The following is an 11727-nucleotide window of genomic DNA, read 5'->3' as shown; positions in this document are numbered from 1 at the left end:
CTGTAAGTCTCTCAGACCGAGTTACAGAGCTGCTGTAACTGAGTGATGATTGAGGTATTTCCATAGCATTTTAAAAGGGTTACATCTGAGCTTCAACTCTCTATCGTTGTCTTAGGTCATCGTTATGTTGTAAAGTCATTTTTTGGTTCAGTTTCAGTTAATCAGATAATTCATTGCTGGTATGTGGTTCTTCTGCTCCAAGCCGGTTCTTGGTCTTACGGACCCATACTTCCAGAGTACCCATCCACGGCTTATTGGTCCACTCAGCTTATCTAACACCCTAGCGCATTTACATTCTTTTTTAAGAGATGGGATTATGCTTACCTGTCCCATGTTGGCCAACTTTGTCCAATTTCTTTCTGATAGTTGACTCACGTACTTTTATTGTGGAGACAGATACCTGTAGGTCCTTTTATGCTGGGCTTGGACTCCTAGGAGATAACTTTGCGGGTTGACATCTTTTGGTCAGTCCTAGGCCTGAACTCGCTAGGCATGGCCTCCCGTGCTACACTGCTCATGGCACATGTAGCATATTTCCAGTAGATTTATGTAACAGCTACCGTAAATACCTGGCTTTATGGGGGTACGATTCCCCTGTACGATCGACTCCAATCCAGCTGCTTTTCCATTTTTCATTTGCCTTTTCATCCGTTTTCATTTAAATCTGGGCCCCTCCCAATGTTCATGAATGATCTGTCAATCATTTGATGTTTTACATACAAAAAAATGTAATTCTTTAGGGAAACACGGATTTGCACTCCAGGAACTATTTATGTGTAATTGTCATGGATTTGCCTGGTCAGCGAATGTTTGACCTAAGCTCTGCCAGCGAGAGGCGCCAGTCCCCGAAACAGATCCCCCAGGACAGTGTACCGATGAGATCGCAGCCTTTCCGGCCACCAGCATCTCCTGGTTAAGCGCCGCTCGCACCGCCGCTGAGAAGCATGACTCATCTGACCATATGATTTTCTTTCCATTCCTCAATCAACCACCGACTGTACTATTTACGGCACTCCGTTTGCAAAACTCCATTTTTGGCTATAGTAAGGTGCCTCTGTTTGGCAAACTGAATACGACATACAAGCTAAATCCAACCAACTAAGCGACCTTTGCCGGGCAAACCGGAGCCAGCAGTTCACTGTCACTGAGAGACTTTCCCAAGCTGCGATACCAAAACATCAAGCAACTGGCTTTGCCCCGAATTTTAATGTGTGCCTCAAAGCATTCTGGGATATCAACTGCTTATTTAATTCAGGAAAAACACCGGCGTGGAAGCATCTATTAGCGTCGTCTATTTGAGGATCTCCATTGTTGTGGCAGTTATACATTTAAAGCAGCACATTGACTCACAGACACTCATATAAATACAAGTCACATACATGCCATTGTACATGTATTATTGTACATCCCCGAAACTGGCTGTGAAATAAATATTCATTCTGATGAAATCCACTACGAGGGCAATAGGCTCTATAGGAATTTTAATTATTTAGGTTTTCAGGCAATATAAGCCACCAGAACAACGACAGAATGCATGTCACAGCTTTCGGTTTGCATGATAAATCTCACATGAAAAGATAACGTGGATGTTTCCTGTTTTGAATGAAGGAAGCTGCTTGCAGTGTTTTGCTTGGAATACTTTCTGTAATATGTCTGTGATTCTGAGTCAACTCGATGGTCACACAGATTAATACGCCCGGGTTTCGTTTTCGAATAGACAGAAAATGACCGGCTAAATCTCAGCTTAAATATGACTGAATGGTCTTACGTTGGTGGAATTCCAAGAGAATAAGCAGCAAAGCCAGTTTGTTTGTGACAGGGCTTTTCTCGAGAAGTGCGACAAGGAAATGGTCGGTACATGACAGCCCGGAGTCAGATGGAGTTCAGTGATTAATAAGGGAGATGGAGAAAGCAGATGTACGGTGGTCAGGGTCAGGTGGCTGAAGTAGCATAATGCGCAGTAAGATTGTGTGTCTGCCTTCAAAGGACAAGCTTATGTTCTTTTTGGGGTGGAACAACACGTTTTCAGCGCGCAAGCAGAAAACGTACATTTCTCCAAATGTGCAGTGAAAACTGTGTCTTGCAATTCTGCCCACAAAAATCAGCTGAGGCACCGAACAAAATAAAAAGAGGTTTAATATTATCTACATATTTTATGAATATCAAATGAAAATAGTTTCTCATATACAAAGTATCAAGTTCTAGGCAAAAATAAACTTAACAGATAAGGACATAATGTACAAAAAAGTATACAGTTACTTAATGACAATTAAGTAATACATTTACATGTAATACAGTTACATGGCTTGGCTGGCATCCTGTCTTGAGTCAGTAACAGAGTTTAATTCCCTGCTTTTTCCAGTTATAAAAGAGACTTAAAACACAATAGCAAATGAATCTATTATGACTAGACACATACATGAGGTCCAAACCACTCATCTGAACAACACGTAAACTGAAACTGGTACGTAATTAACCTGAGATTTCCAGAGGTATGGTATAGCGGGGTGTCGATGTTACAGTGTGCGGGGGCATTGCCTAGGGAGAGCCCCAGGTGGGGGGGCTGTGTGGGTCCCATCAGCCTTTGTGCTTTTGGTTGGTCGGCATGCTGTGAATGTTGTGTACGTAAAACTTCGCTTGTGAGCAAATGGGGTCCGCAGATGCTGCTCTCCCAATCCGCTACAGCGATGGACCTGAAACCATTACTATGCCAGTGAAGGACAGACAAGTCGAATTCCTATATATATGTCTGCAAAAAACAAACACAGACAAACAAGTTGCTGTAGAACACGCCTTCATCCATACCCTGTTTTAATTTAAAATAAAAGGGTTTTGCATAGTGCCCCCCCCACTCCACAAGGTAGTGTCTGTTCAGGCCGCTACAGGAACTACTGCTGTAGAGGCGGTGATGCTGGTCATTGCACTGCTGGCTTGTGCTGACCAGTATGTGCTTGTGCTGACCAGTATGTGCTTGTGCTGACCAGTATGTGCTTGTGCTGACCAGTCCATGTCTATGCTCGGCAAAGTAGCTACCAGGTACAAAAATGCAAATTGCTTGGATTTCCCCTTCCTTTTTCTAAGGGTGAGAGTTCTGATTGCTTTTTGCATCTTTCGCTGAGATTTTTCAAACAGACAAGAATTAAAAAACAAAACAAAATAAGAATTCAAGCCTTTGTGTGTGAAATAGGAACATAGGCCTGAATTTTCCCAGGAAAGTCCTCCCTCACGTCCAAAACAAACATGCTGCTCCTTCCTCTTTCTGCAATGTTGGCCTCACACACACACACGCACACGCACACAATGTCACACGCACCTTTAGCTGGGCACAGAGGCCATCTCTCTCCCTCTGCAGGTGATTTTTTCTTTCAGAAGTGCAGTAACCGTCGTCTGTAAGCGTGCCGTCATTCCCCAGAGGGGAACCAAAAGGCCTGGCTAACCCTGAGTGGTGACACATGTGTGCCAATACATAATAAAGCTTAAGAAAATGTCAAAAGTTCGGCACCTAGATGCTTTCGCGTACATTGATCAGCATAAGAACAAATGTGTCTAGAGAAGAGTGGATGCGGTCGCTCCCTTAGGGGCCAGCCCTGGTCATCAGCGGTGACCGGAAGTGCAATTGTAGGGTGCCCACGTTACGAGGAAAGAAGAGGAGCCTCATTTTGGTGTCTCTGTGTGGGACCCTAAGACCCCCCCCTGCCCCCTCGAAATTCGCAGTCTAGGTGTGGACGAGACGAAGCGGATGTCTGCAGGAAGTCCTCACTCCACCTCCGCCTTCATCAGTGGCTGGCTGCGCAGGTGCAGCACACTAGCACGCTCCTGGTATGTGGTGGCGACACTGGAGGCGGGACTTGTGGCAGGACTTGGGGCGGGGCTTGGGGCGGGGCCTAGGTGGCATGGCTTGAGCCCCAGTAGCTGAAGGAGGCCCTGGTCCTCCTTGAGCTCCATCTCCCGGGCGAGCCAGCGGCCCAGGGCAGCCTCGGCCAGGGCAGCATCGGCACTCTCAGGCATGCTGTCGGCCTCTGCGCTGCTGTCAAAGCGGGCGATGAGCTCTGCAACAGCTGGGGGCAGGTTGGCGCCGCAGCCATCACGCTGGTGCAGGGCCAGGGAGAAGCGGTGCAGGAAGGTGAGGGGGCAGCGCGGGCAGCGGTGGGGTCGCTCTGGGCCGTCATGCAGCCGCCGGTGCAGCTTCAGGTGGATGTACTGCGTGAACTTGGTGCTGCAGAGCTTGCACTGGTAGGGCTTCTCTCCCAAGTGCAGACGCAGGTGTGTCTTCAGGTTGCTGGTGCTGCTGAAACGCTTATGACACACCTAGAGGGGGGAGGGGAGCAGGCTGTGAAGAACAAGATAGCAAGACACGCCTCGCAGAGCGAGCGTCACCCATAGGTCAGTGCGGAGCTTTCCAGCTCAGCCCCACACAGTACAGAGGCAGAGAGGGGCCCCGGCCTTCAGCACGCAGGGGCCCCGAGCAAAAATGCAAACGGCCCCTGTCTGCTGAAGGCCAGGGCCCCCCTCTGCATTGACATTTTTGCATCCCTGCATCCCTAAAACGCTCCCCTAGCGCAGGCTGTCTCTGCATGTCCCTGTTTGTTGTCCATTTCCAAGAAAATAGGGTCAGACAGTCCCTAGATTAATTGTGTGCAAGGGCTGTGCTCAAGGGCCCAATGGTGACATCACTCTGTCGATCTTGGGACTTGAACCAGCAAACGTCCGATCACAGGCGCAGGACCCTAACCCACGGCCCCTCCCTCCCATTTACCTGACACTCATGTGGCTTCTCTCCTGTGTGAACTAAGTGGTGCTTCTGCAGGTGGGCCAGCTGAGTGAAGCTCTTCTTGCACACATGACACTGGAAGGGCCTTTCGCCACTGTGGACACGCAGGTGCACCTAAAAGACACACGCCGGTGTCAATCCGAGCCAGCAGGCGCACACACACTGGCGGCGAGCGGAGCCAGCACGCGCACACACACTGGCGTCGAGCGGAGCCAGCACGCGCACACACACTGGCGGCGAGCGGAGCCAGCACGCGCACACACACTGGCGTCGAGCGGAGCCAGGACGCGCACACACACTGGCGGCGAGCGGAGCCAGCACACGCACACACACTGGCGTCGAGCGGAGCCAGCACGCGCACACACACTGGCGGCAATCGGAGCCAGCACGCGCACACACACTGGCGTGGAGCGGAGCCAGCACGCGCACACACACTGGCGGCGAGCGGAGCCAGCACGCGCACACACACTGGCGGCGATCGGAGCCAGCACGCGCACACACACTGGCGGCGATCGGAGCCAGCACGCGCACACACACTGGCGGCGATCGGAGCCAGCACGCGCACACACACTGGCGGCGATCGGAGCCAGCACGCGCACACACACTGGCGGCGAGCGGAGCCAGCACGCGCACACACACTGGCGGCGATCGGAGCCAGCACGCGCAAACGCCGCCACCGCGGCAGACAGACCAGCACCAGTATATGTCACCAGTCTTGCTCACCTTGAGGTTGGACAGCTGTCCAAACGTCTTGCTGCAGACGTTGCACTCGTACTTGATCTTGCCATTCTGCTTCTTCAGTGGGTATGGCAGTGATCGGTGGCCTAACCCGGAACTGCCGTCGGGTGTGGCTGGCCTGTGGTCCACAGAATCAGCACAGAAAGATGGGGGTTGCCGAGGAGGTTTGGGGGGGCTGGGGGGGGGCCTGGGAGGGGACATATTAGGGGGCCGCTTTTTCAGGCCACTATGTGGCGGGGTGAGGTAGGGCAAGGGGCTGGGCAGCATGCCGGGGCAAGCTGCTGCAGAGATGGGCAAGCAGTTGCTGGTCAGGCAGCTGCCATACACTGTGGAGTCTGCAGGGGGCAGCAGCCCTGGATGCGGTGGGGAATACTGTAGCAGGCGTGGGTAATGGGCAGAATAAGGTGAGAGCAGTGGGTAGGGGCGTGTCAAGGAGGTAGAGGTAGAGTAGAGGGGGTGGGGCAGCAGGCCCTGGTGGGGGTCATACAGCCCATGCTGGTGGGGGGGCAGTGGGGGAGCGTAGGCCTCTGTGGCCAGGGAAAGCTCTCGCTGCTCAGGGCGGGGTGATGGTCTGCAGGCTGCCCGCTGCTTCTCAGTCTGGCTGATGTCCATGAGATGTTCGTCTGGGGTGTCGGGGGGAGTGTCCCTCTGCAGCACCTCCTCCTCCTCTCCAGCCAGCGTGTCCAGGCTCCGGACCAGCTCTGCGTGTCTCTGGTGGCCGGGGCTTCTGGGGTCTGTGTCCAGCAGTTCTGCAGTTAGGAGGAGGACCTGTTAGGGACCTTAACAGACGAAGTGGAGGAGAGCGGCAAGCAGCACAGCCGCAGGCAGCGAAGCAGATCTGAAACTGAACAGCGCGTGCGATGTTATCTGATCAAATAAACAGGAAAATAAAAATAAGCACCTGCCTGACATGTTTGGTCCACTATCTGTATCTGTGACTATAAGTATGTCAGTGTATGTGAGGAACTGCCAGCTCATATCAGTGTGTGTGTGTGTGTGTAGGTGTGTGCGTGTTTCAGTCTCTGTGTGTATATCTGTGTCTGAGTGTGTGTGTATTTCTGTCTGTGTGTGTGTGTACATATGTGTGTGACTGAGTGTGTGTGTCCGTGTGTGTGTCTTAGTGATTTCAATGCTGGAAAGGGAAAGTGAGAGGGATCGGTCTCGTGCTGAACACACTTCCCCTCACACGCAGGCTCTGCGCCCCACACGCAGTTGCCGATCATGCTGCACCACGACCACGTGCCCTTTTCTCGGGGTTCTGCTTTTCTGTCAACAGTGCCGCGCTGTTGGGATACCTCCCCAGGCGACAGTCCGTCTGCACAGGAGCCAGCAGTGTGAATCAGAGAAGTGGCACTGCGGGATTCTCCAAGCACATGCCCTCTGGCTCTGTGGCGCCCCCTTTCTTGATAAATGCGCCGTCATGCTCCTTTCATGTGGCTTTGTGCCGGTTAGCCAAAACAGGAAAGAGGCGTGAGAATTCGCCGCTGTCATTCTTATTGTCATCCGCTTAAATTTTCCAGGCTCTTCTGGCCGTCCTTGACATCTTGTGTTTTTTTGCCAATTGCTCTAAGTGTCACTTGTGCCCCCGATCACACTCAGCCCGCCGCGTCACATGGCACGATGGCGGTTGCAGAAGTTGGGAATCGTTTGTGACATCCACCAGGCGAGAACCCTCCCCCCCTGCTGCCAAACACCCGAGCGGGGAACAAACACATAAATGGTAATGACATATTAGTCAGGCCAGACTACGGTTTGGTGGGTAAATCACCAAGATCTTGATCACCAAGATCAAGTTAACTAGAAAAGGCTAAGATTTAGTTCGCTTTCAACTGGTAGGAATCAGCACAAAAGTTGCAGCCTTGTTAGCGAGAAAGTGAAGCGGAATGCTTTAGTAAACAGCTTTGGTAACATTTAAATGCCCTTTGCCGCGTAAGCAGATGTCGGTTAGGGGTTATGGACGGCCAGATGGATATTTAGTTTAAACACTCAACATAATAATTTAAAAAGGTCTGAAGAGGACAGCAACCTAGTAATGGAAAAAATATAGAACTATAGAAGTACTGACAATATCCACCGATAACGGGGGAAGTGGCTGGCGGGATTGAGGTAACTTTCTCTTTCATAATCATTTAAATCCAGAGACGTTTTACTGGCACCAAAAGTATGTGCGCTTTCGAAAGAACTTTGCCATTTCCTGTGTATGTCATTTAGAAAATTTCATGAACCATAATCTTTCTGCTATGTCACCAAATTCATCTGAGAGAAAAATGCATTTAAGGATTGTTCAAGGACATTAAAGATAAAACAAGAATCCAACAAAATGTGGTGAAAAGAACAGACTATAGGGTATGGAAAAGGGGGTTGAGTGCTGAATGTTTGATAGTGCATCATCCCAGTCATGGATAAGAGAAAAATGCAATATGACCAGTTCATAAAGTCACAGTGACTCTCTCTTGAGGACACACTCATCAAGCAAGATAGAACTCACTGGAATCAAGTCCGGATTGATCGACTGATTATTCGTGTGTGTGAACCTCAGTATAAAGACTGGTATGTGTGTGAGAGTGTCTGTCTCAGTGTGTGAATTGTACACCGACACACGAATGTGTGAACAAATCACACTGTCTCAATGAGCCCTCTAAGGTGTGTCAGATGGTGCAATCGTATGAGTGAGCGTATGTGTGTCTGCGTGAATCAGGCATCTCACTTTGAGCGTGTGTGTGTGTTTGAGCGTGTGTGCATTAGGGTTATGAGTTGTCCCCCACAATTTAATGAAAACTGGTTATTTTTGACATTGTGGGGACCATTTTTTCAATTTCCCACAAAGATCTGTGAAAGCAATTAAAAAAATTAATTTTTTTTGGGTTACTTATGGTTAGGGTTAAGGGTTAAGGTCATCATGTTAGAGTTAGAGTTTTCCCCATAAAAATGCATGGAGAGTCCCCACAGGGATATCATTACAAACCTGTGTGTGTGTCTGTCTGTGTGTGTGTGTGTGTGTGTGTGTGTGTGTGAGTGAGAGAGAGAGAGAGAGAGAGAGAGATAATGCATCCTTCAGGGAAACCAGGCAGATCAGCCTGCAGGAAACACTGTGAGAGAAAATTTTGTACCTGGGACCATGACTGATTCCTGCTTAAACTGCACGTGATACAGAAGAGTGTCATTGGACAGACACAGAGAATGAGGAAGCTGCAAAGGACACGAGTTTCCAAGGAATCCTGCATCAGGAGGGTTAGGAAGGCACGGCATGGTCGGTCATCAACCACTGCTTAGCTTGCTGGTATTTTCCTAAGAACACGCTCTTAAGATGTACGCGTGTGTGATTGTGGGCTTGTGAGTCACTGAACTTGCACGTGAGCCAGCAGATAAAGTCCCCCTAATGCTTCCAGTTGTTTCAGAACCAGGTAGGCTGATAAATCAGGTGAGGAGCAAAAAAAAAAGAAAATTGTTTTCTGAATTTCACTCACATTGGTTAAATACCCCCAGTACTGTTCATATTTAAAATCAAAGGGGTCAATGGGTAACAGCAGGGGAGTGAGAAGAGAAGAGCTGAGGCAAGATGGACAAATAGGTGGGAGTGAAAGCACACACACACACACACACACACACGAGGAACTCACTTTGAGGACTTTCCTGGGTCTCTGACCTATGCAGCCTCTGGAGGAACTCCTGGTGGTACCACACCAGCAGCTCCTGCTGCGTGTCCACAGGCCGGATCGTGTAGAAGAAGATGTCACGCCCATCCTGGCACGCCACCAGATTCTGTTCAGCCGGTGAGCGGACTGGGTTGACATAGCGCATCCAATTGCTGCGGTGCACTTTGTAACCGTCAACAAATTGATGCAATTGTCCTCCATAATAGATCTGCGATGGAGAGGCAAGAGGACCAAAGTGAGCACTGGACACCTCCACACGTGTGCCAGATATTCACACTGGCCAGCTAAACACCGCAAGGCACATAGCACACCACCAAATTGACCCTGAACAGTGCAAAACAGAACAGACCTTGATAACTTTCAACCATACTGACTGTTAACACCTTCATCAGAACAGATCCTGAACACTGCCAATAAGAATAGATCCTGAACACTGCCAAAAAAAACTGACCCTGAACAACTCTAAACAGAACTGACCCTGAGCACATTCAATAGAACAGACCTTGCACATCGCCAAACAGAATAGACATTGTCATACAGCATTGTGTGGGTCACATGTCTCCTAAATCATCTTAAGCATGTCATGTCATCATACATTTCACAAACATCTTTGGTATGGGATTTACAATAATTTAATTTTTTGCTGCTCATACTGTTTGTGACAGTTCCTGCAAGATGAATAAATTAATGAATCTTCAGCCGATATCTCCCATAAATCCTAGAGGTCAGTCAGGACAGGATGACGACAAGCAGAGGCAGAGAGCAGCGGCATCCTGGCCTGTGTCCTGACCCAAACCCAAAAGGTGCACACTACTGCTCAAGAACCTCGGGGTGAACACTCACCCTCATCCAGCAAGACACTATTCTGCACACTTGCAGCCCAGCAGGTCCACTGGACCAGAGACGGCAAGTCCACCAAAATGGAAAGAGTGGGTCCCAGGACAGAGACAGTGGGCTCTGGCCTGAGACAGGACGTCGCAGAACAGAAAGAGCGGGTCCCAAGCCAGAGACAGAGCGGGTCCTGGACCAGAGACAGCAGGTCCCAGGACAGAAAGAGCGGGTCCCAAGCCGGAGAGAGAGCGGGTCCCGGACCAGAGACAGCAGGTCCCAGGACAGAAAGAGCGGGTCCCGGACCAGAGACAGCAGGTCCCAGGACAGAAAGAGCGGGTCCCAAGCCGGAGAGAGAGCGGGTCCCGGACCAGAGACAGCAGGTGGTCCCAGGACAGAAAGAGCGGGTCCCAAGCCGGAGAGAGAGCGGGTCCTGGACCAGAGACAGCAGGTCCCAGGACAGAAAGAGCGGGTCCCAAGCCGGAGAGAGAGCAGGTCCTGGACCAGAGACAGCAGGTGGTCCCAGGACAGAAAAAGCGGGTCCCAAGCCAGAGACAGAGCGGGTCCTGGACCAGAGACAGCAGGTCCCAGGACAGAAAGAGTGGGTCCCAAGCCAGAAAGAGCGGGTCCAAGGACAGAGCGGTATCATCACCTCTGCCATGTATATGGTGTCAGGTTCACAGTCCAAGCAATGCTCTGCCGCACCTCCTCGCCTGTGCTGTGGCGTGCTCCTCCCTGTGCCTGTGTGCCACTGCGCCTCCTTGCCTGTGCTCCTGCTCCTGCTTCCTGCGCTCTACTGTTCCTCTCTCCCTGTGCTGTTCTGCCAGCCCCCGCGTTGCTGTAAATTCTGCGCTGAGTGCCGTGGGACCGTCCTCAGACGTCGTGTGTTCAGTCACTCAGTCGCTCTGTCAGTCACTCAGTCACTGGCTTAAATCAGCTTGCTTCCTTCCTTTATCAGTGCTGACCTGCAGGCGGAACCATGTGCTCACCCACACCCACACACACACACACACACACACACACACACACAGACATACAGACACACACACACACAGACACACGCACAGTGACACAGCTGTATGGGAGGGGTTTCACCCTGCTGAGTCAAGTCCCGACGAGCAGCCTCCAGTAAAACCTGCCCACCCCTGCTGACTTAACCCCTGGGTTGCCAGTGCATCGCCCTCAGAAGCTCCCATCTACGTCCATCACCTCCATATGAAGAGTTCATGTGCACGACATAACCTCCACCAAACAAGCTTCGATCTGTCTTTTACGACCCAGAGGGCTTGGTAGGGGGAGAGGGGGGCGTGACCCCCCTCCCTCACCACAGCAGAACCACACTGGTGACTCGCTCCAGTGCCCGGCACTCAGGAGGATGTGACATCATTGTGAGATGTGTGGAGCGCGCACACACACACGCCCACGCACCTGCGCGTCTCATGAACGATCTGATGGTCTATCTGAGTCTTCGGCACATACCCCCCGCCCCTCCTCTGCTGAACGGGAAGTCAGACTAGTTACAGGAAACTCAGGGAGGAAAGAGATCAGGGGTGAGTAAAGAGAAACATTTTTACGCCTCCAAAAAAGTCCTTGATGAGACAACAGGCCCCAGGGAGAGAGTGAGAGAGAGAGAGAGAGAGTGGGTGTGTGGGAGCCGAATCGCGTGGGGTGCGTGAGGGAGAGAGACAAACAGAATGGAGAGCAGGATTTGTCACGCAGGTGCAAGTCTGCACT

General features: G+C 50.9%; 1 protein-coding gene across 1 annotated transcript; it reads right to left on the bottom strand.

Moving 5' to 3' along the window:
* Nucleotides 1–2118: 2118 nt before the first annotated feature.
* On the bottom strand, nucleotides 2119–11229 carry LOC125719529 (PR domain zinc finger protein 1-like). The gene is made up of 5 exons (XM_048994395.1): nucleotides 10646–11229; nucleotides 9130–9373; nucleotides 5495–6258; nucleotides 4757–4885; nucleotides 2119–4308 (listed from the first exon to the last, which is right to left on the bottom strand). Exons 1-5 carry the CDS (start codon nucleotides 10652–10654, stop codon nucleotides 3757–3759), a joined length of 1698 nt encoding a protein of 565 aa, XP_048850352.1. The 5' UTR covers nucleotides 10655–11229; the 3' UTR covers nucleotides 2119–3756.
* Between the last annotated feature and the right edge of the window lie 498 nt (nucleotides 11230–11727).

Source organism: Brienomyrus brachyistius, chromosome 23 (genome assembly GCF_023856365.1).
Source record: "Brienomyrus brachyistius isolate T26 chromosome 23, BBRACH_0.4, whole genome shotgun sequence".
Taxonomy (NCBI): Eukaryota; Metazoa; Chordata; class Actinopteri; order Osteoglossiformes; family Mormyridae; genus Brienomyrus; species Brienomyrus brachyistius.
Note: the sequence above shows the minus strand (reverse complement) of the source record. Positions and strands in the feature narration are given on the sequence as shown.

Bases quoted from the DNA above. Each gene is read 5' to 3' on its own strand.
- LOC125719529 (XM_048994395.1), bottom strand. The intron at 4,886-5,494 runs GTGAGCAAGACT...TGTGTCTTTTAG, and splicing joins GACAGCTGTCCAACCTCAAG to GTGCACCTGCGTGTCCACAG. The intron at 4,309-4,756 runs GTAAATGGGAGG...TCCCCCCTCTAG, and splicing joins AGAAGCCACATGAGTGTCAG to GTGTGTCATAAGCGTTTCAG.